Source organism: Macaca nemestrina, chromosome 9 (genome assembly GCF_043159975.1).
Source record: "Macaca nemestrina isolate mMacNem1 chromosome 9, mMacNem.hap1, whole genome shotgun sequence".
Classification (NCBI taxonomy): domain Eukaryota; kingdom Metazoa; phylum Chordata; class Mammalia; order Primates; family Cercopithecidae; genus Macaca; species Macaca nemestrina.
The window spans coordinates 57,007,868-57,034,735 of NC_092133.1; the positions used below are offsets into that span (position 1 = coordinate 57,007,868).

At 41.0% G+C, this 26,868-nt stretch overlaps 1 protein-coding gene and 1 pseudogene across 19 annotated transcripts in view; both read right to left on the reverse strand.

The window, feature by feature from the left end:
• The window catches only part of LOC105466175 (Rho related BTB domain containing 1), a 144,969-nt gene that overhangs the window by 38,132 nt on the left and 79,969 nt on the right, over positions 1–26,868 (reverse strand). For 15 of the 19 annotated variants that reach the window (XM_071069601.1, XM_011715164.2, XM_011715162.2 and 12 more), the window contains 2 exons: positions 15,884–16,085; positions 15,418–15,521 (listed from right to left, as the gene is read on the reverse strand). In XM_071069601.1, coding sequence (XP_070925702.1) covers positions 15,418–15,521; positions 15,884–16,075 — 296 coding nt within the window. In that variant the 5' untranslated portion in view covers positions 16,076–16,085. Of the gene's footprint in view, positions 1–3,216; positions 3,274–15,417; positions 15,522–15,883; positions 16,086–21,996; positions 22,144–26,868 lie in introns of those variants that run through there. The other 4 variants (XM_024788039.2, XM_024788041.2, XM_024788042.2 and 1 more) reach the window with 2 other exon arrangements.
• LOC112423927 (U2 spliceosomal RNA) lies at positions 17,357–17,459 on the reverse strand (annotated as a pseudogene).

Consider the following 26,868-nt stretch of genomic DNA (forward strand, 5'->3'; position numbering starts at 1 on the left):
TGGCATGATCTCAGCTCACCGCAGCCTCTGCCTCCCAGGTTCAAGCGATTCTCCTAATTCAGTCTCCTGAGCAGCTGGGATTACAGGCATGTGCCACCATGCCCAGCTAATTTTGTATTTTTAGTAGACAAGGGGTTTCTCCATGTTGATCAGGCTGGTCTCGAACTCCCGACCTCAGGTGATCCACTCACCTCGGCCTCCCAAAGTGCTGGGATTACAGGCGTGAGCCACCACACCCGGCCCAAGATCATATTTTAAGTACCACAATGCTTAAATGTCTTTTGGTTAACCTTGTTGATCTAAATACAAATGTAAGTTAAGAAAACTTTATATAAAGATTACATAAAATTCTATTCTTAAGGTCTGCCATATGAATGTAACTCCCTAAAACCAAGTTTAACCAAAAGGCTGAGCATTGGGAATCAATGGACACAGTGACAGAGCTATAGAAAGATGTTGCTTTGATGCATTTCTCCTTACCAACATTCTTTTCTAATTCCTAATTCTCAACACACCAGTATCCTCTGTGATATAAACACATATACAATCAAGTAACTATTTTCAGAATGCCATTTATTCTCTCTAGATTTTGAGCCATTTTTTTTTTAAATCTAGTCAAAGAAGGCACAAGACCTGCAGCTAAGAATATCTCCAGCTTTAGGCATAATGCCAAGGAACTAGAGATATTAAATAACTTTTAATCAAAACATACATTCCCATGTGGAGACTGTTCAATGTCTGACATAAGCTTGTGTTTAAAAAATACCATTCCTCTGAAAGATAAAAAGAAACAGGCAAGTTCTAGCATTTCTATTTCTATGGCTCTGTTACATTTTTTAACTTTGAAGAGTCAGTTTAAAAATAATTGGGAGTGGTGAGTGTGATGAGGACATTCTCACATATCAGGAATAGGGTTAGTCTAGAAATGACCTCAGGGGTCCTGTTTCAGCTGTAAAAAGAATCAAATAGGATTTAAATGGAGTCCTGCAGCTATTTGGGGTAGAAAGCATAAGAATTCGAGAATGCAGAGGCAGAGTACAGGGGACATGAGATTGTAAACTCCAGAACCTGAATACTGAGAAGGGGTAGGAAGGAGTTTGGAATGTTTATTGTATTTACTTTTATTACATATTTAAAGTTTCACTGGGCTAAACAGTTTTATTAGAGAAAGCCAGAATTACAAAGGACTTCAGGGTATATGGTCTTAGCTGCTTGCCCATGGAATGTTTATATCTTAGGGAAAAATGACTTCTTCTTTCTAAGGAGAAAATATCAGTATAAAAATTTCACTGGGTACTAACACATCAAATAATGTCCATGAAATAGTGTTTTGACTAGTCAAGTCAAAAACAATCTGAAATAAATTGAAATGTTGAAACAATTGGGCATCTTGTTTCATAGAGTGAATCAGAGAGACCAAGTCATCCAAAAATGCCTGAGCTGATAAAGCCAAGCTCAGCTGCATCAGTTTTACTTCAGATATTAAACAAACCAAAAAAGCATATATTTTTTTCAGTTATCTTTCGAGGGGAACACTGGCCAAAGATAGCATGTGAAAGATTGGCAAGGATATTTGAATAACATAAGGAGTACATGCAAAGTTGGGACCAATCTTTGTTGGAGGATTAAAGAAAAAAAAATCCAAAAAAAGTGCATCTTACCCACATATCTTGGCCCTAGCTAGACTTTGAACAGCAAAATACCACACATGTTCTCAGAGACTGTCTTTATAATGTCTACAGTCAAATATAGCAGAGTCAGTGGGAAAAGATCGGAGAAGCAACCAGAAGCTAAACTTTTTTTCCAATCTGAAATACCAAATTCATCCTTTGAAGACGTGGTCAGAAAAGGGTTGATAATCAGTAACAAACTTTTATTGTTAAATGAATTTTCGTCTAAGTTCTTTCCCGTCATAAAAGTACTCTGTTTTCTTAGTTTGACTTTCCTTTACCGGTCCCATCTATTTTGCCACTATCATCCAGCTGAGGAGCTGTGGGCCTTGGGTTTTCTTACCTGGTTAAGTGAAAGAATAATTCTGACATTATCTTTTTATCTAGAAACTTCAGATCAGGTCATTTTTACAGGCAATGAGGATGGTGGACTCCACCGAGCTCTCCAGAAAGCTGTGAGTGGGACAGCCAAACGCCCTTCTCCAGTGTGTCTGAGTCTGGTTGGGTCTCTTGATACATTAACACTTGGTGACCAAGAATAAGCTAATAATTGTGTGTATATATATATATGTGTATATATATATAATTTTTTTTGAGATGGAGTCTTGCTCTGTTGCCCAGGCTGGAGTTAAGTGGCTCAATCTTGGCTTACTGTAACCTCTACTGCCTGGGTTCAAGCAACTCTCCTGCCTCAGCCTCCTGAGTAGCTTGGATTACAGGTGCATGACCACGCCTGGCTAATTTTTTGTATGTTTAGTAGAGATGGGGTTTCACCATGTTGGCCAGGTTGGTCTTGAACTCCTGACCTTGTGATCTTCTCACCTTGGCTTCGCAAAGCGCTGGGATTACAGGTGTGAGCCACTGCGCCTGGTTGCTAATAATTATATTTACCCAAGTTCTGCTTGAAGTATTTCCTTTTAATGTACATTTGTACAAATTCTTTCGTTTTGTGGTAGGATCCCACCTCTTTATATGTCATCATTGACTATTATTACTTATTTTTTTTGGGAGAGACTCCACATATCCAGCATATGGGCAGACATTGTGGTCACATTTTAATGGGCTTCTTTTCTTTGTCACTGTGCATGAGTCCCCCTCTGGCAAAGATTCAAGTAGGAGTGTCTGACCTCCTTCCTTGGGGCTTCAAGCTTCTTTTTCCCTGCTGGTAACTGAGGTAGGTTCTTTACAGAAACATTTTCAAAACCATTCATGTTGACAACATATCTTTCATGCATATAGTCTGACAGGGCTATGCAAACAGACAGATCAAAACAGCACAAAACAGCTGGGAGCATGGCAGAGAAAAGGAATGTGTAACACGTGGCTTTGGAAAATTTTAGTAGGGGAGCAGCCCAGTGTGTATGAGATGCAGAGGGAGTTGTCAGTGATGGTGCACATAACCACCAGGAGATGAATGGCCGTGTAAGCTCATACTCATGGAGGATGGAGAGGCCTGTAGGGGAGCGCCTGGCGGGGGATCTGGGGAGAGCAGGGCAAACCATGCAGCGCCCTGGATGTGAGCAGAGAAATCAAGTCAATACTTTACCAATAGCGTGAGGCTTCTTAAGTACAGATGTTATGTGGGGAAAACTGTCAAAACATCCTGAAATATATCCAGATTTGGGAGTGATTAGCATGTGCAACTATTTTTTTCCAAGCCCGTATCTGCATGTTTAGTAGGAAGCAATATTTTAAACCAGTCTTCCACCACCCTCTGAAAGTGGGGCCAAAGCAATGCATGCTCTTAAGTGCAGGGAAGTCACATCAACATCCCAGCAATGCCACCAAACCCTAAGATAGATACTATTAGGTTGGTGCAAACGTAATTGCATTGAAAGCAATGGCAAAACCTGCAATTACGTTTGCACCAACCTAATACTTGAGTCTTAGAAATGGTTGGTTCTACCATCATAGTACAAATATCACAGGGGGCAATGGCCTTGCCAAAGAAGGTTGTGGGTTATCATTCAATGAAATCAGGCCATTTTCCACCCAAAATCTCATTTTCTATACTTGGCAAACCATACTCCCTTTAGTATATTCTTACACCTCACGTAATCATCAGAAGTTGAATGCATGTGAAATTGCGTGAAGCACAAATAATTTATTAAAAGAAACAGCTTAAACAGTCTCATTTAACTCCTGGTCAACGAATGCAGGAGGCACTGAAGTAAAGAAGGCTTGTTAAACAGAAGAAAGTGAAACTGTGGTAATAAATTCCCTTTCGACTCCATCTGGAGTTCACATTCCTCTTTGGCATTCCCTGAAGCTAAATGACTGAGGAACTTTCTTCCTAAACTTTTCATGTTTTCTCCTGAGGGCAAGTTGCACATATAAGAAAACTTCAGTGTCAGCTACAATGCTATATGGGAGGTTTCTGGGATTAACCTCCCCGACTCTTCTGAGACCAAACTGGGTAAACCAGCACGATCATTTGATCACGATGACAAAGGGACTCTACCCAGCATCCTTGGCAACTCTCTTTGAATCAGTAAAGGTATCAGGAATGGTCAAGTCACTTATCCAGTATTATTCATCAACCATCTAATCGTTTCTTGCAGAAATAGTAACTGAGAACCTACTGTGTACCAGGTACTCTTCTAGACATTGGGGATAGAGTGATTAGTAAAAGACACAAACTGCTGTCCTTGTCGCGCTTGTCCTCATTATGTCTACATTCTAGTGAAGACAGACAATAGAGAAGAAAAAATACTTAAAACAGGTAGTGCTAAGTGCTAATTAGAAAATAAAGCAGGGAAAGGGGACAGACATATTGGGGAGCAAAAATTGCTGTTGAAAATGAGGTAGCTAGGGAGGGCCTCGCTGAGAAGGTGACATTTCCAGAAGCCCTGGAGAAAGGGAGGGAGTCAATATGCCAGTGTGTGGGGGAAGAACCTAGCAGAAGAGGAAACAGTTAGAGCAAAAGCCCGAGGTAGGAGCTTGCCTGCAGTGCCCGCCCTGGGGGAAGGGACCATGCCATTCTGTTGGAGCACAGTCGTGAGGGGAAACTGAAGTCTTTGAGCAGAACGTCGTGATATAATTTATGTTTGAACAGTGTCAGTCCATTGCTTTAATGAGAATGGACTAAACTGGTGGCAAGGTAGGAGTGGGAGAGGATGGGGAGGGTCAGGGGATAGGGAGGGAAAGGCAGGAAGAAGCAGAGGACCAGTTAAGAGGTAAGAATCCCGAAAGAGAGGATGGTGACTCTGCCGAGCCTGGGAGGGGTCCCCTACAGGTGGAAGTGGCAGCATTCCGTATACACATGCTGAAGGTATAGCCTGAGGACCAGATGTGTGATGTGAACCAAAAGAGTTCAGAATAATGCTAAGCTTTTTCCTGAGCTATTTATTTTTGCTTCCTTGTTCCGGGAACTGACACCTTTAGTTCAGCATTGTTAACACTGAACTGTAATGGTTTATGTAGCTGTCTTTTCCACCATACTATCAGGTCATTTTCAGGGATTTTTGTCCTGTTCCTATTAGTTTCTCTCTTATTGTGCACACACAGTGTAAGAAAATGGGCCCTCGATTAATTTTTATTAAATTAAAAGGCCTTATGGATATCAGAAAGTAAAACCTGCATACACAAATATGTCTGCAGACTCAAAGTCTAAAAGAGATTAATTTAGGCTTAACGTAAGTCAGAGAATCACCTGGAACTTTAATAAAGAATGAAAATATAATATGAGCCATTACAGTTCTTCAGACTATTATTGCTGAAAGACTGCCATGTAATACCTCTGGTATACAGCAAAGGTTAACCGGTTAATCTCTATATATTTTAATTATTTGAATTTCTCTTAAAAAATCTCTTTACCCCATGTAATTGGATAATTTCATAACACCAGAATAATAACGCATTAATAATTTCTTCCAGGAATTAGATTATCTCCAGAAGCAAAGGAAATGTAAAGAAATGGACAGGTTACTTTCAGGATTAATTCCAGGTAAGTTACAACAGAATTAAGGCTTAAGAAAGCCCTCTATTACACAGACCATCTTGCTTTTTAAAAAACACATGAAACAAACAAATCACTAAAAGGATAGTCAAGATGATAAACTGGAAAAAGAATTCACTAATGTGCTTTCTGTGTCTGCAATTCAGAACTTCCTCCTTTTGACTCATCCTGGGGGCAGAGGCATTTTCGGGGGAGAATAAAGTGGTGGACTAATTTTGAAAGTCGGATCATGGCCAATATTAGAAATTACTGGTAGAATTGTTGTTAAGATTCACTAAGGCAAATCTCAGTGAAAGTGTTCTATAAACCGTTAAGTGCCAATTATTGTCAGACAAATATAATTATGGGTTCAAAAATCACCAAGAATGTATCTTGTATGTTGACTTTAATAAGAATGGCAGACTACTTTCATCAAGAGATCCTTTCCTTTTGGATTACCAGCTGTGTCCTTTATTGATATGGAATAGCTGAAAGATAGGTAACAATTATCCACTGAAGATATGCAGAATTATTTAACAGTCTCTTTGTTTTCACCACCTACTTTAAAAGGAAAAACTGTATGGGCTGGAATATATTTCTTCATCAGAAAGTTCCAGTATAAACACATCACAAACTGATGTTTTTTTTTCTTCTTTCATGGTGAAAAGTCAACACACTTAGTTGTATTTGACCCAACTTGTCAAGCTTCCTGTTATTAAGCAGTAATAGAAAAAAAGTAAAAGGAACGCAGAACACAAGACGTTAATGTACTGAACGATGCATATATTCCTTATTCTCTTTGCCCATCGCAGTGGCCTCATTAATTGCACTCCTGTGGACTCTCTTGGGCCCATCAGTGCTTTTCTGGGCTGAGCCACAAAGAACCCAGCCATGTGACCAGTGCTTGGGCAGCAGCCAAAATCCTTCCTGGCCCTGGCACATGGGTGAGCCCCAGGCATCAATCAAGCCCTGTTGCTATCTCATTTGGCACTCCGCTTTCCAAGGACAATTTCATCCTGGGGACAAGCCTGGGTCAGGCATAGGAATCCCAGCTCTTCTGTTTTTTCTTCTGGGTAGAATACAGGATGTACCAGTTCAGAGCGGGAAGGACAGTGTGGGACAGCAGGCCGAGGGTGGCACAGAGAATGGTACATGTATTTTCTGTGCGCCAGATGATTCAGCTTCACTGCAATCCTATGCTTGAGTTCTTTAGTACAGAATCCCTAAACTTCCACCACAGATTTAATTTTTTGAGTTATTTGTATGCATGTAGTCTAACGTGTATCTGTTTGTTTTGGATGATCACATAACAGCAATAATCCACCTTTAATTGTTCTAGTTAATGCTCTCATCTTTAGGCAAATGGATTAAAAAATGTCTCTCTATATAATTATTCTTAAAAATTATTCTTATAAAGATCTTGAAAATGATACCCAGAGGAGAAACAACCTATAATTGGAAAAGCATTATTATTCATACAAGTAATTCGCTGTTTAAGAATATTCATTCATGAAAGGCATTACCAAAACAATTTACAAGTCCAAGAACTTGGGGAAAACAAGGGAGGATTTGAGGGTATGGCTGAGAGTAACTCTCTCCTTTTTCTCCTGGTTTTGCAGCTGATCTTTCTGTTTGCTAATTCACTAAGGAGAGGCTCAGCACCGGTATTTTCCATCTTCATCACCTGCAGGTTGATCCATCACTTGTTATTCTTATTATAAAAGTGCACATATAGAATTCAACTTAGGAAAATAATTTGGCATTTATTATAAGACTATTTCCTTGTCTATGCCTTAGAAGATCCTGGAACACCTGAGAGATCTGTCGACTCATTCAACTAACATTGACCAAGCTCCTACAGGACACCAGGCCCAGGTACAGGGGATAGAGAATAGAAAGAAAACATCTCTGTCCTAAATATACTATGATAATAGGATAAGGGGAATGGGAGAAAATTAAGGAGCCAGTTTTCCCACAGTAGTTATTGCTACAACAGGAATTTGCAAAGGTGTCCTACGGGAACATAAGGAGAGACACCTCACCTAGATTCCAAAAGTGACAGAGAGAGTAGGAAGAGTGCAGAGAGGAATTCTAGGAGTACGTGACACTTGTTCTAATTCTTAGAATATGAGTAGTGATTAGCTAGCTTGAGAATAGGTGGGATAGAGGTCTAAATTCTAACATAATGCATGTTTGTGGGCCTGGAGGGTACAAAGGACACGGAACTGCAAATACTTTGTTATGTCTGGACCAAGACAGGAGGCTGGGAAGGCAGGCTGGGATTCAATCCAGAGAAACAAATAAGAATGGAGTCTCATGCCCATGAGTCTAGTAACCAACCCCAGTGACAGGACACACTTGATCACTCAACTCAGCACCCAGTTTCCAGTCAGAGTGACTGGGTACAAAATGGAGTCACATGCATGCTCCCAGAGATTACCACCATGTTCAGCAGTTTCAGAACCAACCAGCTACAAAAGACAAAATTGTTACTATTTGATGAAGAAACGGAAAACTTTCACAGAACTTGGTGTTCTCTATTTGGCTATCACAGGGTATCTGGTGAAACGTTTCTTGTTAGAAAAAGACATAAACATAACCACAGGCTGAGATACAGGCCCCTGGGTCAGATTATGAGCCACTGAGTGGGGGTTCTATCTCTGAGAAAAGGAAACCAGCATGATTTTGTGTGACAGTATGACACTGTCCCATCCTTAGTTTCAGGGTTATATTCAGCTATTAAGGATCTCGTTCCATTTTTTTTAAGTTCACATAGTGATTTATGTTTTCAATGAGAACTAACTTAAAGTTCCATAAATAATTAAAAAAAATATAGTCTAACATGCAAACCTTTCTTCACATATCATAGACTACTTTGTCCATCAAGATATTTCTTTTCTTTCTTTTTTTTTTTTTTTTGAGACAGAGTGTTGCTCTATTGCCCAGGCTATAGTTCAGTTGCACAATCCTAGCTCACTGCAGCCTCTACCTCCCACACTCAGGTGATTCTTCCACCTCAACTTTCAGAGTAGCCTGGATTACAGGTGTGTGCCACCATACCTGGCTAATTTTTTTGTATTTTTAGTGGAGATGGGGTTACACCATGTTGGCTAGGCTGATCTCGAACTCCTGGCCTCAAGTGATCCACTTGCCTCAGCCTCCCAGAGTGCTGGGATTATAGGCGTGAGCCATTACACCCGGCCTATTTCTCTTCTTAAAGAATTTTTATTGAGATATAATGGAAATACACCACATTTGAATATTTGTTGTTTAATTTGATTAATTTTGACATACGTATTCCCCTGAGCCATCATCATGATCAAAATGACAAACATTTCCATCACCCCTAAAATATCCTTATGTTCCTTTGTGATCCATCCCTCCCCACCATCCTCTTCTCTAGGAAACCAGAGATCTACTTTCTGTCACTATAGATTAGATTGCATTTTCTAGGACGTTACAGAAATGGAATCACACAGTATGTGCTCTTTTTTGCTTGGCATCCCTTACTCAAAAGCTCTGTCTCTCATCATCAAAGATTCTTCCCTTCTGACTGAGGTTTGGTAACGAGCATCAGAAAATTCCAGGACAGTGTTTACCAGAGTGGGGCCAGAGGACCATCTGCCTCAGAGTCATCTAGGTACTGGCTATAATGGGCTGATTCACCTCTTCCAGAACTCTTACATCCGAATGACTGCTCTGTTCAAATAGCAGAGCTAACAGTTTTAACCTAACCTCTTAGGGAACAACTATTTCTATCTCTTGGTTCAACTTGCTGCTTTTCTCTCATGTCTTTCTACTTTTTTTCTGTAACCTGAGCAATTTTTAGTTCTTTTTGTTACAGCGGCACACTGAACTGAATGTCTTTAAGACACAACCAGTGATAATTTTCCAAGACCTCTTGGTACCATATATTTAAAAGTGTGGTTTGGATTACTTTTCCATAAAAAGCACATGCATTACTAACTTTCTTCCCTTAGTTACTTTGCTATCTATTTATAAAGTCTGCCATTAGGGCCAGGACTTGAATGAAGAAAACAAAGCACTTGCTTCAAGTGCAAAATATAAGAGGGTACCAAAAAAACCCCAGTGATCCAGACAATACTTAAAAAAACAAACAAACAAAAAATTCAGGCTGGGCACAGTAGATCACACCTGTAATCCCAGCACTTTGGGAGGCCAAGGCGGGCAGATCACAAGGTCAGGAGTTCAAGACCAGCATAGCCAACATAGTGAAACCCCATCTCTACTAAAAATACAAAAAATTAACCGGGTATGGTGGTGGGTGCCTGTAATCCTAACTACTCAGGAGGCTGAGGCAGAAGAATCGCTTGAACCTGGGAGGCAGAGGTTGCAGCAAGCCAAGATCACGCCACTGCACACCAGCCCAGGCAACAGTGCAAGACTCCTTCTCAAAAAAAAAAAAAAACATTAAGGCAAAAAATCCATGGTGGACAAAGTATCAAAATTTTAAATATAGTCAGCATCAGTAACAATGCCATATTGTGTCTGAGGCAGAAGGAGAAAAAAAAAAACAGCAATGGTGATCCTGTCTTTTTAAGATTATTATTATTTACATTTTACACCCAAGACAAGTGACTCCCTCAGTATGCCCTAGTCCTGGCCCTGGTCCACATCCTGGTCCACTTGACGTTTCACTGTGTAACAGGCTATTTGCCATCCTAACATCATCATTACAATGTTACTTCTGGCCCAGCCTTTAGAATGTGCTATGAACATTAAGAGCTAACTCAAAATGCTCTATCTAGACAGATACACTGATCCTTACTTTTTCCCTTGCCATAAAACACAAGCACAACCAATCCCAGGCAAAGATACAAACACCAGTCACTACAGTCCTGAATTTTTTAAAGGGCCTCAACAGTGCATTGAGAATGGGGTGTGTTCATTCGTGTCTGATTACAGGTACCTTCAACATGAAACTAGACACCCAGAAACCATAGTTCTGATTTAAAACATGTACTTTACTTCTCATAGGAACTAACAACGTTTGAGAAAAATCAGTGTGTAAGAATAAGCTATATAATAAATGGGTTCCAATTGGACTGAAAATATGCCCAGAAATTGCTGGGGATAAGGGGAAGTACAGTGGTTCTGAATGTTTTAGTTAAATGATTTGGGGAAAACATGCCAAGATTCCCATTCACTCTCAGAAAGTTTGCTTGGATGTATCATTTTTACTGAAAACAAAAGGACTCATGCTCAGCTAGTTATGGATGCATATAAAGAATTAAGTTCTTTGCTGTGGAATAAAGAATTCAAGAGGAACACTGGAATTTCAGAGCTGGTAATAGAATGTGAGTGCTGGCCTTCAGGGTCCACATGGGACTGTGTAAGATTCAGACTGTACCAGGAGGAAATTTCAAGTAATTTTGTCATCCATCATCATCACCAGCTACAACAGCATGGTGGATGGGGAAGATGTGGGCTTTGGAGTCAGACAGACTCAAGAGGAAAGTCCAGCTCCACTCTGTCCAGGCTGTCTGACCTTGGCCCTTTTTTGTGCCTGTTTCTCCAACTGTGAAATGAGCCTATTTTGCAGGCTCGCCACAAGAATGAAGCAGGACAGGACACGTGCAGCACGTAGCACAGGGCTGGCGCATGGGGCGCCCTGATTAAACTGTACTTGTTGTTATCACTGTCAGCAACATAGGCTTTATTCAGTGTCTGGAGGTTCTCTGACCTGCAGGCAGATCAATGAAGGAAATTTTATAGGGGGAAAAAAAAACCAATAGAATCTGTAATTATTTACCTGTGTGTGACTAGACAAAAGGGACTGATATGGTTTGGCTGTGTCCCCACCCAAATCTTGAACTGTAGCTCCCATAATTCTCACATGTCATGGGAGGCACCCAGTGGGAGGTAACTGAATCATGAGGGCAGGTCTTTCTCATGCTATTCTCATGATAGTGAATAAGTATCATGAGATCTGATGGTTTCATAAAGGGCAGTTCCCCTGCACATGCTCTCTCTCTTGCCTGCCACCATGTAAGATGTGACTTTGCTCCTCCTTTGCCTTCTGCCATGATTGTGAGGCCTCCCCAGCCACATGGACCTGTGAGTCCATTAAACCTCTTTTTCTTTATAAATTACCTAGTCTCAAATACATCTTTATTACCAGTGTGAGAACTGACTAATACAGGGACTGAAGGGCCAGATTCCTGATAAAGGCAGAGCCCATCCCGTTTGTCTATATTTTCAGTGCTAAGTCCCTAAATGTGGACATTTCATTCTCATAAGAGCTCCAGGAGACAACTCTTGAGTTGAGCGACATCCCTTTAAGAAGAGGAGCTTTCCTTGCCAAAAACGAGCAGCTGATCAAAGTCACGGTTACTATGTACGGTTTTGTTCCTGACATTTTAAAAGATCCAGAAAAGAGCTTTAAAAGTTCATCCAAAAGTGGATATAAAGTAGGTGGTGGGAAAAAGGCCATAAGAGAGCTGGAGTTACTCACTCCAGAGAAGAGAGGGTCGACAGTTTTCAAAGTGCAGAGCATTACAATGCTCATGCTACTCTGTTTCCTTCATCTCCATGGAATAGAAGGGCTCCTATCAATACTTCTTTTTGGATAGATGGATGATTTCCCTTCCTGAAGACATGGGGTCAACCAGATGACCTTTTGAAATCTCTTCTAGTTCCAATCTTTGCACAAATCCAAAAGAGCAAATAGAAATCCAGCTCACCAATGTAGGGTCCCAGTAGGTTGAGGTAGCTTGGCACAGTGGAAAGAGTGAGAGCCAGGAGTCAGGCAGAGTGACTTTGAATCTGCCTCTGAGACTCAGTTGTTGGGAAAATTTATGGTAGTAAAAGAACTCAACCCTTTACTCAATGGTAGCACCAAGATCATCTCTGCCTCCTATAGTTCCTGAAAGGATTAACTAATGTTGGCAAAACACCTAATGTGTTGACTGGCACACAGCAGGTTTTTGATAAATTGAAGATTTTATTCTAATTGGCAAAAAATGGGTAGAATAGTTCCATTTAAATCATAAGAGAGCAATAACACTGTGGTTATACCACATCAGGAACATTGCAAATTCAAGTTGGCCAACTGCCTACCACTGACAACTCCTCATCCCACAGAATCCTCTCTGCAAACTACAGCTTGTCCATGCCAAAGAATGTTTGAGGGGCAACTTATTAACTATCTTTTGCTATGAAGCAGAGGAAACCGAAGGCAAGGTCTAAGACATGTTGGTTTAAATCTGGCTTCTCTCACTGTCACCACAAGAATCAAATTAATTATTCTAAAAAGGTCTCAAATACATTTCCAAGTATAGGGAACGTATTTCACATGCCTCAAAGTTTATGTCTGAGTACATCCCACTGAATTGTAATTCTCACTAAGTATAGTAAAAATGTCAGTCACAAAACAGGTTTGCAAAACAAACATTGTCAGAAGCTATAATTATGATTCCTCGCCTTCACGAATGATATAAAGGTAAAACTTGAAGTCATTAAGAAATTAAACAGCTCTCTCAGAGCAGGGAAATGTACTGGTCAGGGACCTAGAGTGAATAAAAGAACTACTTCTCTCAGGTTTTTCCATAAAAATGTAATTTTTTTTGGCATTACGTCAATGTGATCTTACATATTTAGCATTTACAGAAAGATGCTGGAGTGCAAGAAAGAGCAGCTCTGGTTTTTGTTCTTTAACTAGAGGTGGGGTCTGTGTCAAGACACCTGGAGGCTGTGAGGAATTGGAAAAGACAGAGGAAATACAAGTTACAAACATGCACACAAAGTGAGGCCCCAAGAAGAACGTGGCCAGAAACACGGGAGTGTTCCTGAAGCCCCTCTATGTTCCTCAGAGAATCAAAGTTGGCTTGGGGGAGCACTTCCTGTTTCTACCAAAGGGATAATGGGTTACAGTTGACAGAACCAAATGTTACAGACAAGGGAGCAGAACAAAGCACTTTGAACTGATGGAGTCACAGGAAAGAGCAGCTTATTTTTGTTGGGAGGGAACACACACGCAGGTATGGCATGTTGTATTGTAAAATGACTCCAGCTATGTCAGGGAGCTGGACAGGGCCCAGTGTGGATCTACGAAGGCCATTGTGCCATTAAATAAATGCTATGCAGGAATCTCACAAAATAATGAAGCAGCCCTTTTATTACCACCGCACCAGCTTTACGCTGAGGGGTCATGTTAAAATTCATTGTTTGAAATGAATACATTTCATTGTTGTTTTCTCTTTTTTTCTGTGGTATTTTTTTTTTCACAGGTATTGACAAATGCATACATTTCTAGTGGCAACAAATCACTGAGCTGTTGAAATAGTTTCTAGAGTCTAAACCCAAATATTTCCATTAACTCATCATCAGGCTCATCATTTTCACAACACCGTTTTAGAAGTGGGGATATAAAAAAGTCCTTTGAAATCTATTGTATTTATCCTCACACTGCCTAAAGTCATCAAATCAAGCTTCCTCAAAACCACAGGGGTTACAAACCTGACTGCCCAGCAGTTACAAGCAGGTTCATTTATAATTGTTATTTTTACATGTAGAACAATTGGCCAAAAGAAAAAAGCAAAACGGCAACTAAGATAACAATCAAGAACATTACAGGAAGAAAAAAAAATCCAGGAAATTCAAGGAAAAGAAAACTATCTATGATGTCGGATATTAAGTTCAAAAGTCCTTGTTACCAAGCGGACATTAAAACCGTGTTTTGCTTCCATATCTCTCTTTCTGAGTCCCCTTGAAAAAAGTGGTCTAAGTCACAGATTCTTTCAGTGTGTGAAATAATTCCTAGGAATAGGGCAAACTCTTTCAGCAGTTTATTCATTATTTTAGGCCACTTAGATAAATGACAATAAAAGTCTGTTCAGAGAGCTACTGGCTTGGAGAAATAGAAGAATCTTCAGAAATGCTTATCTCGATACCAAGGAGTAATTCATGTGCTTGGAGTTCCTAACTAATAAAATCCTGTAAGGTAACATGATGTTTAATGTTAAGAAGAGACAACAAGGCCATGATATCTACATTCTACACTTAAAATGAAATGTGTTCATTTATAATTAAGTGGCAAAAAAAAAGTCTCCACTAATCCAGATTTTAATAGCTATAACCCTTTCATTGAGAGAGACGTTAAGTTATGGTGGCAAGCAGAGGTTGCTAAATATTTTAAGGCACTTTGACCATGTTCCTACCCATATTAATGTCCTTTTAGAGGAGTTTTCCCATTACTAGATTTTTTTCTCCTTTTTTTAAAAATAAAAAATAAACATTAGTGTTTCCGTTCATTTTGGAAATATGTCTTGCAAAGGACTTCAGGGATGTTTTTCTTTCTTTTTAAAAATGACCTTCTAATAAAAATAACAGACTTTTCAGATAACACAAAACCCAAAGCAAATAACATTAGACTCTGCCAATATGGTCATGAAAAGACCAAAGAGTCCTTCTGAAGTAGGGTGACTGAGTGCCAAAATAACATAAAACATTCTAACAGAAGGCAAGTGAAGTGTTACTCAGAGAACCAGCAATCAAAGCAGCCTGCAGTTGGAGGGTGTTACAGAATCCTCATCTAGCAAACCTTCCAGCTTGACCACTGCTTGTTTTCAACACAGTACTTCCTCATTGGCAGGGCATGCTGCTTTTCTTGACTTCAGGAAACAATACCATTCTTTTTTTTTTTTTCTTTTTTCTTTTCTTAGACACAGTGCAGAACCCAACACATTTCAAGGCCATATGATGTGGTTTTTGTTGATTTGTGAACCAGCTGCTGGTTTTGAAAAGGAAATTGCACTCAAGCTCAACCGCACTGTACTAGTCTTGGTTTACCTGCCATATGCAAAGCGTCTGTCTTTGTGATGATCACCAAAAGTATCCCAAAGCCTGAGGGAAACACTCACTTCATCAACAACATCCCGAGAACGCTCCAAGACCTGCAGGAGAGAGAGAGACAGCATCTGTGCTCAGTGTCAGTAAGAAGTTCCCTAGGAGAAGCATGTTCAAGTCAGCACCCTCAGTGCCCCTCAATTCACTTGCATTAAGTTTCCTTATTCTATCTAATGGGATTTAAGCTAAGTCTTAATTCCCTTTTTGGAACCACCTGTCTCAACCCTCATTCAGGATACCCAGAGCCATAGTCTCCGGTTTGCATTTTACGTTTGTTTTCTTTTGTGGCACTAAAAAGGTTAGTTTAGTTTTGAATGTGCAATTTACCCACGCTCCTCCTTGAAAAAATCAGACTGGTAACCAGCAATGATGTGCCCTAGGGATGCTAAAGACACTCTGTGCATCTTACCTCCTGGCACACGCGGTACTGGTCAATCGCCCACACGGTTGGCACGTGGGTGGCCAGCAGCTGATACTGCGTGAGCGTGGTATTGCACGCCCTGGCACAGATCAAGCGCGTCTTTCCCACGGCATTGTCACCCACGACCACACACTTGATGGTTTCAACGTTGGGTCTTTCGTAGTCCATGTCAGCGTCCATTTATAAAACTCTGGAAGGAGAGAGCGAACACCGCAGTAAGGACACCAAGGCTTTCCAGAGCAATCGAAGACGTGAGATGTTCGGGGAGTTTTGCCTTCATCCAGCCACTTCCTTGGAGGTGCACAAGCATGGGCAAGAATGTTTGGAAGTTCATACTAAGCCTAATTGACACTCAAGTTTTCTTTTTATATCTCACACAAGTACAAAAACATGGGACTGTTATTTTGACCCCAAACGGTTTATTCCCGTTAACATGTTATTTTCTTCTTGGTTTTCTCTAAACACAGCCTGCCTACTGGAACTCCATTCAGCCACTGTCGGGACAGCTGGCACACATTTATAGCCTACTGGCTACTCACGTTGGCCTGCTAGCAAGTCCGGTCACCTGTAGGGCTAAACATCAACACTGGGGCAATAGGCAGCCTTGGCAATGCTAGCATCTGCTTCATCACAATATTGCCCATTAGCCAATATCTGTTGTTGAAAAGCAGTTTTCTATAGGTTCAAAACTATTATGGGGACTTAGAGAATAATCAAAAGTGCAGGCTGAAAGACTACCTGACGTCAAAGAAGAGTAAACTGTAAGTCTAAATTTAATCAAATTAACATATTTATTTGTATTAAATCAAATTCAAAATTCATTAAAAAATATATATATAGAGAGAGAGAGAGAGAAAGAGAGAGAGACAGAGACAGAGACAGAGAGAGAGAGAGAGAGATGGAATGTCAGTCTGTCGCCCAGGCTATAGCACAGTGGTGCAATCTCCACTCACTGCAACCTCTGCCTCTTGGGTTCAAGCGATTCGCCTACCTCAGCCTCCTGAGTAGCTGGGATCACAGGTGCCCACCGCCATGCCCGGCTACTTTTTATATTTTTAGTAGAGATGGGGTTTTGCCATGTTGACCAAGCTGGTCTCAAACTCCTTATCTCAAGTGATCTCCCCACCTTGGCCTCCCAAAATGCTGGGATTACAGGCGTGAGCCACCGTGCCCAGCCACAAAAAAAGATATTCTTAAGAGGGCCCATAATAAGATTCAAAAAAATTATCTTCCGTGTTTTCATCAAGAAATCTGGAACATATGGCAAAGAATAATTTTACCAGGAGAGTTACTTTGGAATCTTCCTGAAATCATCCAAGAAGGTTTAAACAGGGTTGCTGATGAGAGGCCAAGAGGAAGAAAAAAAGCACCTGCCAGCTTGGTCTCCCCAGGGACAGGACCCTTCACAAACAGGGGTGCAGACTGCTTTCCAGTAGCGGCTGGGTAGGAGGCCAGCCATGTATGAGTTTAATATTTTAATTAATTATAATTGCCTTTTCGAGGGAGTCTATTGTAATAAGAACAGATACTACACTTGATCTTAGTCAAAAGGCTGACAAGCAATGGAAGTCCATTGTTAAACTGAAAAAAGTGGGTGGACAGTCATTTTTAAGGAGTCAGTAAAGATTTTAATGGCTATGGTAAAGAAACTGTTCAGAGTAAAGCCTAATACATAATTGGGACTCAAGTGTTCGTTTAATTCATCTGATTTGAGAAAAACAATAACTTGGATAACATGAGATTAAGGGCATTGACAGGGATATAGAGAAAGAATATTAAGAAGAATTATTTTTCACAGTTACGACTATTGGAACATGGGCTGTCTCAGAAAGTGAAGGGTATGGAACTGTCGACTGTAACGCCATCACAAGACGTGTTAAAGCTGAGGCTGGAGAACGATTTGGCAGGAATGGAGTAGAGTGATTCAAGGAACAGATGTGTGCTTAGGTTAGGATTGGATCTGTAATTCCTACACCGTGGAGAGGCTTAAAACAGTCATATACCTGTCCGCTTGACAAATACTTATCCTGAACATCCTGGGTGGGGAAAAGGAGTCTTTAAAAATCTCCAATTCTGATGATCAACCAGGCATGGTGACTCCTAAAATTGATTTCTTGCAAATTTAGTTTTAAACTTCTATGGTTTTCTTAGTTACCCGTCTAACAGTGTAACATAGCAAAAGCATGAATTTGGTGTTAGATTGGCGGGTCCTAAACAAATCCCAGGGAACACTCTGCAGTATCTGGAGACGTGTCTGGTTGTCAGTTAGTGGAGGGAGTTCTGCTTCTAGTGGGTAGAAGATCAGAGATGCTGCTGCTAAACATTTTGCAGTGCACAGGACAATGTCCCACAACAAAGAATTACCCAGCCCCAAACGTTACAGGGCTGCGGTTGTGAAACCTTGCCTTAGAAGGATGTGAGTTTGAATCCTAGCTCCCCCCTTTTCCAGTCATTGGACTTTGGGCAAGTTGTTTGTACTTTCTGAACCTCAGTCTCCTCATCTGTTAAGTGGGAATCATGATGATACTCATCTCCTAAGGTTGTTGTGAGGATTATGTAAACTGATGAATTAAGTCCTCAGTGCAGTATCTGACATGCTGATGGTTTCAAAAATTATAATCATGATACTGAAGACAAATGCATTCAGATGACAAAATTGAGTCAGGTGGAAGGCCACAATTAGACGCAAACTCATAAACCTAATAATGACAAAGTTCTATAAAAAGGATACAACTTGGAAGAATTAACCAAACAGTAACTCACTGAAAATGAAAGAACACAGAAACAAGATGTGGTGTAGCTGATCTTAAGCAAAGAAGACAGAAAAAGTTTTGGGTGTGGAGAGGGCGGGGAAGAGGTCACAGTTAATGAAAAGATAATAGAGTCGGAAAGCTGTGTTAAAAATGCTTGCCTGAGGCATTTCTAAATTCCAGAATAAAAATGGTAATACTTAACACCCTTTGAGAAGTTTCTGGTTACATTAGCATGGGGTAGTAGCTGGAATCAGAAAAACAGATTCTAGTTGGAGTCTCACAACTTTGGAAATGGAGGTTCATTACTTTAAATGTCCTCAGTGGTGGGAAACCTTACTCTTTTAAGGGTGAATTTTATTTATTTATTTATTTTTTGACAGATAAATGTCATATAGAGCCAATCCCTAAAATTTGGGAGAATGTTTAGACTTGGTAAAAACGGAGAATAGGACACTAATAATACAGAATTGATTTTCTGGTAGGCTTGCAAACTAGCCCTGCTAGCAGCCCCCAAGAAGGAATCCCCCAAATAAGTTGAATCATAGCAGCACTGATGAAATGGCTATGTCGCTTTCACTGAAGATGACTTCAAGAGTTAACAGAAGCCCTTCTAGTTTCGTATTAAGGCTATGATTACAAAAACTATCATTACTTCACTTATTTTTAGACACATTTCATGAGTAGTCCTAAGAAGAATTTCTGTGTCAAAGGTGAGAATAACATCCGTGGGTCCTCTAATCCCTAACAGTCTGCTCGAGACCAAAGTGACTGCCAAAGGTGCTGACCCTTGTGCGAAATGGATAATATGTAAGGGAAAATAAAAGGCCGGGCAGAGTTAAATATTCATGGCCCAGATCACTTGCTGCAGATATGGAATTTCCAGGAAGCATTCACTGAATTTCCAAATACTGAAAATCTTTTATTTGGAATAGAAATGTCTCTTGTGGTATTCTAAAAAGCATTTTAAGAATGTGAAGTCACAGCTAAGGATGGAAACTCATGCTACAGTTGCATTGTTGTAAATCATTTGTTCATTTGTTACACATAAACACAGAAACATTATATTATGGTAGTAATTATAAAAATATGCAATTTTATCCTTCTCCACTTGTTACAGGCTCTAATTTATTCATATCTAGCATTCTGGTGGTTTAGTGTACTCTTAGGACCATCTGGATAATGACTGTCTGGTTTCTGATTTTTATTTACCTAGAATGAGAGTAATAAGTATTATTCATTTAACACTATTAATAAATGTCACCACTATAAATCCTGCTGATCGATGTGGAGACCCTCTCATACTTAGATACATACCTGAGGAGACAAGGAAGGTAGGAAAAAAAAGAAAAGCTTGAAAGAATGGACACTGGTAATCTGCTACCATGGCAGTTCCGTCATCTTACTCAAAACTGACTTGAACGTTATTTCATATTTTCACCAATACCTGATGAATCCACTTGCACAGTATTCAGAAATTAGAAGGGACAAGTTTATTTGAAAAACTGTTAAATAAACAAGACCGTGCAGGTGGGGAAGTTAAAGGCATGGTGGAGTAGTTCTGGTCCCCACCACTCACAAGGATGACCTAGAAAAGCGTGATCATGCTCTTCATGGTCTACAGAATCACCCCATCTGGTCTGATCATCTCATACCTGCCTGCTATTATTGCTGTCATCTCCTGGATTTCATGCCACTCCTCCACACTCCCTGCCCACACAGTGTTCTTGGGCCCACAGGATGGTGCAGCCCATATCCTAGCCTCACCATTTCTTCTCTCCTTCAGTGCCAGTGATCTTTACCACATTCTACTTGAGCCATCCATCTCCTTTTGGACACGTGCTGGATATTGTTGTCATCCAGAAAGATTTTACCTCTGAAATCCCAAATTTCAAAATTCCACTCTCAGAACAAAAACTCCTACCTGTACAGCCTGTGCTGGATGAAATAAGGCCACGGCAGCAACTCCCATCAGGAGGTGAAATCTATTTCCCTTCCTCTTGAATTAACGCTAAGCTTCTGACTGCTTGGCCCAAAAGAATGCAGTGGAGGTGATGCTGCATGAGGTCTAGAGTCTAGGTCTCCAGAGGCCCTGCAGTTCTACCTTCTTGCTGTTGGAATGCTGCCACAAGCCCGCCATGTAAGGAAACTGGCCTAGCCCAGCAGGGGATGAGAATTCACATTGAAAACCACTGAGGCAGCCCTGCCAATGGCTGTCACTATGTGCCAGATAATGCAAAGTCATCTTGGACCTTCCAGCTCGGCCAACCCTACAGCTGAATGTAGTTTATGAATGAGCCCAATTGAAACCAGCAGTGGAATCACCAGCCAACCCTCAGAATCTTGAGAAATCATAAATCATTACTGTTTTAAGCCACCAAGTTTTGGGTTTATGAACCAATAGTCAACAGAAACACACCCATTATACCTTATGAAAATCTCCAGTACCTTCACTCCTCTATTTATTTTTAAATGTCAGATGATGGTCCCTTTTGAATGGATGATCTTTTCCACCTAGGGTTGATGGGTCATGCCATCTTTACTCTTTACGGTCACCCTCAATGTCTTGCATTGTATATGTGGTATGCAGAATAATGGCCTCCCTGAATATGTCCATGGAATCCGTGAAACCTGTGAATATGTTCCATTGCATGGCATGAGGGAATAGGGTTGCAGATGAAATTAAGGTTGCTAGTCAGCTGACCTTAATATAAGCAGATTATCCTGGACTATCTATGTGGGTGCAACACAATCACAGTGATCCTTTAAATGTGGAAGAGGTAGGCAGGAAGTCAGAGTCAGAGAGAAACATGAAGATGCTATACTGCTGGCTTTGAAGATGAAGGAAGGGGTTGCAAGCCAGGTAATGTATGTGATCCATAGAAGCTAGAAAAGGTAAGGCAACAGATTCTCCCCTAGGCCCCCCAAAGTAACACAGCCTGCCAACACTTCAAGCTCAGTGAGACCCATGACAGACCTTTGATTTTCAGAGCTATAAGAAAATACATTTTGTTTTATGCTCCTAAGTTTTGATAGTTTGTTACAGCAGCAATAAGAAACTAACGTAGCACACTTCAGCCACACAAAATGACTTTCTCAAATTCTAAATGTTTTTTGTTACCTTTATATACACCTTTCTTTCTTGCCAACTCTCCTCCATTCCTTGTATGCCTGGCAAATTCTGTTCATTCTTTAAAACCTTATTCAGATATCCTACTGTGGCAGCTCTGTCACAAAAGCCTTCCTAATACCCTCTAAAAAGCTTTTCTAACTACCCCCTTAGTCAGCTTCAGCTGCCATAACAAAATACCAAAGACTAGGTGGCTTAGCCAACAGAAACTCATTTCTCACAGTTCTGGAGGCCGGAAGTCTGAGAGCAGGGTGCTGGTGTGGCTAGGTTCTGGTGAGGGTTCTCTTCCTGGCTTGTAGGCAGCTGTCTTCTTGTGATGTCCTCACATGACAGGCAGAGACAGAAAGCTCTGGTGTCTCTTCCTCTTCCTAAAAGGACACTAATCTCATCATGGGGCTCCACCCTCATGGCTTTATCCAAACCTAATTACCTCTCCAACACCCCACCTCTTAATACAATCACATTGGGGGTTAGGGCTTCAACATATGAATTGTGGGAGGATACGAACATTCACCCTGTAGCACTATCTCAGTGCCTACAGACACACTACTCCCTCTTGCCAACCCTCTTCCATTCCTTGTCTGTCTTGCAAATTCTAGTCATTCCTTAAAACCTTACTCAGAGATCACCTCCTCTGGAAAGGTTTCCTAACAATCCTCTGCCTCATAAACTAATTTATTTTTTTCTCTGTATCAATAAAGAGTTCTAGGAGAAGCAACGACAAACAAAAACAAATGTACACGCATCCATACACACATATTTTTCCTGTATTAACAAATCATGGAATGGTAGCTTGTGAATTTGTGTGCATGGGTGTGTGTTGGTTATACCTTCAAAATGCCCCTTTCATACACTTAACAAATCATCAAGTGTTTGTGGGGTACAGCTATTTGCTAAAGTGCTTGGAACATATGCTTATACAACACCCTTTTACTGCAAAGCCTTTCTTGACTACCCCTCTGGTCCAAAGGTCCCCTAATTTAATGGTGACTCTCTCTGAGGACCACCCATTGGAAAAATAGGGACAGAGCCAAATGTGACCTTAGTTGTTCTGGTCTTCTCTTCACATCACCTCCCTTTGGTGGTACCTCAACCCAACCTTCAGTCTTTGCCTTGATGACCTTCATGATGTTCTGTCCCTCTCTTATGAAACAGACTCCCAGGAAGTTCGGTGCATGCCCATTCCCTCATTTACAAGACACCTAGAAGACCTCTAGAGTTCTGCCCCCATAACTCAATAACTCAGGGCACTGTGGCTGATGTACTTGTTTGCTCAGATAGGCGCCCTTCAGCGTAGGGCCACTAACTGATTTCAGGCAAGCGTGCAAGACTCCTCTAACATGAGAAACTCAGAAATCAAGATGAGGGGGTAGGAAAAGAGTTATCATTTGACTAAGAAACCCCACTAGGGGTCTCCTAATTGCTGCGAATCATCCAGGCATTGGGATATGCTGCATCTTATCATTTACGCTATGTCTCTTGTTATATTTGCTATTTCTTTTCTTTTTCTTTCTTTCCTTTTTTTTTTGGAGATAGAGCTTCACTCTTGTTGTCAGACTGGAGTGCAATGGCACAATCTCAGCTCACCACAAACCTCTGCCTCCCAGATTCAAGCAATTCTGCCTCAGCCTCCCGAGTAGCTGGGATTACAGGCATCTGCCACCACGCCTGGCTAATTTTTTATTTTTAGTAGAGATGGAGTTTCTCCATGTTGGTCAGGACTTAAACTCCCTGACCTCAGGTGATTCGCCCGCCTCGGCCTCCCAAAGTGCTGGGATTACAGGCGTGAGCCACCACGCCTGGCCCTATATTTGCTATTTCTATCAAGGTATGGTGAGCAGTCTGCTTAAAAACAAAAATTGAAGGCCCATGGAGTGACCTTTGTACTCTTATCTCCATTTAGCTGTTCACAGACAGTCTGAATGATGCTATTGCACAGACACTACATTTTCTTATTCCTCCCAAAAGCATATAATCTTAACTTTAAGAAGTAATTCAGCTCAGCCATTAGAAAATACGAGTGCAACAAATTTTAGTGTATTTGAAGAGTTAGCTCTGAAATAAAAAACTGAGAATTTTATTTTATTGACAGGAACAAAAGAAAAATGTTAAGAGTTGCATAATAACTATAGCCAACAGTCAAGTTTCGACGGAGCAGATTTCATTATTCTGAGCTTTTAATCAGCAGTTGTAGGTAGATGGGAGCTGTTTCATACATAAAATAAACATCTCAGATGGAATAAAGAATGGATCCAGAGCTGGGAAAGAGATGCAAGGGCTGGGTTGGACTTTCCCTGAATCAAAACTTCACAGAATTATATCTCCAGGATAACATTGTGTTCCACCATTTAAATCAACAGATTTCATTGTTGTAATCAATATTATTTTTTCAATGGACTGTTTTGATTAAAAAAGAAAAGAGTAAGTAACAGAAAGGATGCTGCATAGAAGTCTATGGATGCAAATACTACAGAACCACCTGCTGATATGAAAGAAGTACTTTTTACTACATCTGCTCATGATTCTCACCAGGGCTCTATGACAGTGGAGACCCACACAAGAGCGTGCTCTCTCTGTTTTTAAAACTCAAGGTCAGTTGGGGAGATGAACCAAGATTAGAAACCAACCTTCTTTTCTACCTTATGTGCTGTTCTTAATAAACATTGCCCTCATTGAAAAAATAAAGAAAATACTTCATTTATTTTTTGAAAAACTAAACCAAAAATTTTAAAGATGCATGAAAATTCCAGGGCGGATTTCAAAACCATCATAAGTGAACTGTGCTGGGTTCAGACACACGGGTCTACTTTCTTCTACAAATACACCAGGGAGCCTCTCCTTTGACAATTTGCCTATGTCATTACTTCTGCTCAAAGGCCCTTTCCTCGTGCCCTTAACTCACCTGCTGAAATCATTCTCCACCTGTGGGACTAAGGCAGTCTTAATTTAAAAATTATATGCTAAGCACTGAATGAGTGCCAGGCCTATAGGTGTATAGTGAAAAGCAAGCCGGGGGTGGTTCGCAGTCAGGTGGAAAGAAACAACTAAACAGATAAATACATCATCACAAATTTGAGGGGTTCCTTGAAAAAAACCAAAGGATGTTGAGAAAAAATAATGGATGGGAAGCCTGAAGGGGCAGACTGGGTGACCTCTCTGAAGAGGCCTCATTCGGGCCATCTGGAGAATGAGAAGGGCCCAGTCAAGAGATGGGAGAGGAAACAGGCCTGGAGAGCCTGAGGGAGAGGAAGTGGGGAAGTGGGAAGGTTAGAAAGGTAGGTGGGGATAGATCATACTCAGCCTTTCAGGCCATAGTCAGGAGTTTGAATCTTATTCTAAATGCAGTGAGAAGCCACTGCAGTGTTTAAGCAGAAGTGTGGTAGGTTCTGATTTGCTTTTTTTTTTTTTTTTAAAGTTTTGTTTTGTTTTGTTTTGAGTTGAGGCTTGCTCTGTCACCCAGGCTAGCGTATAGTGGCACAATCTCAGCTCATTGCAACCCCCACCTCTACCTCCCGGGCTCAGGCCGTCCTCTCACCTCAGCCTCTTGAGTAGCTGGGACTACAGGCATGTGCTACCATGCCCGGCTAATTTTTTGTATTTTTGGTAGGGATGGGGGTCTCACTATGCTATCCAGGGTGGTCTTGAACTTCTGAGCTCAAGCTATCCTCTCACCTTGGCCTCCCAAAGTGCTGGGATTACAGGCCTGATTTGCTTTTTTTTGTTTTTTATGAGCCAGTGTCTCGCTTTGTTGCCCAAGCTGGAGTGCAATCGCGTGATAGCTCACTGCAACCTCTGCCTCCTGGGTTCAAGTGATTCGCTGCCTCAGCCTCCTGAGTAGCTGCGATTACTGACACTCACCATCATGCCTGGCTAATTTTTGTATTTTTGTGGAGACGGAGTTTCACTATGTTGGCCAGGCTGGTCTTGAACTCTTGATCTCAGGTGATCCTCCCTCCTTGGCTTCCCAAAGTGCTGAGATTACTGGCATGAGCCACCATACCCAACCCTGATTTGCTTTTTAAAGGAATCACCAATATCACTGAGACTGCTGTATGTACAGAGAACATGCCATGTCGGCAGGGGTGCAATGGAAGAGGAATGGTGAGGAAACCCTAAGTTCTCCAGGAGAGAAAGGATGGTGCCTCTGACAGAGCAGAATCAGCAGAGATGCAGCCAAGTACAGATTCAAGTTACATTCTGGAAGAAGACACACTGCAAACATCCTTCCTTTGCACAGTCTCTAAGGGGGTTTATCAAATTCTGATTTGTAATACTGATTATTATGTTTATATGCATTCCACTTCTACCCCACCGAGATTATACATTTTTGGCAACAGAAATTGTGATTCATCTTTAAATCCTCAAATCTTGTCACAGTGCCTGGCCTATAGGCAGCTTTCAATAAACGTTTGTTGAATTGAATATAAAAATACAGCCACTCCACCTTTCTTAGAAAACCTTCCACCTGGGGCTGGCAGAGAACTTGCACACAGCTATCTCCGGTGACTGATCATTAAGTTCTGTGGCCTCGAAAGCAGCAGTGTGTGGCTAAGCCTGCAGTTGGTGAGAGGAACACCTCGAGGGACATCTGTGTGGCCCATCACAAGAGCAGTGTTTGACAGATGGCATTGCACCAACCATTGCTTCCTGACAGGAAGTGCATCAGTAACCATGGGAACCACCAGAGACCAAGGACCACACCCTTTCACCAAATGGGAAGGTGGTGGTGGGGAGGAGAGTCCCAATATGCGCAGACAGGAGGGCCTTAGGATTGGACTGGATTTAGAAAAACAAATGAGTGCTTGTTTATTTTGTTCCAGTTTCTAGAGTCGATTTATAAATCTTAATAATATTTACATATAAGAGTCTCATAAAGTTCTCATCCACTTTTAGACTTAAATATCCTAATTCAAGGGATTCTCAACTTTTTTTGGTGAGTCACTACATGGCTGGAAAAGAAAGGAAAAAGAGAGGCACATGTACCCATTACATATGGATAATGATTTATCACTAACATGAAAGTGAGTCTTGAATAAAGGCGTTCAGACTAAGCCCAAAAGAACCACATCACAAAATGCAATTAGCTGTACTTC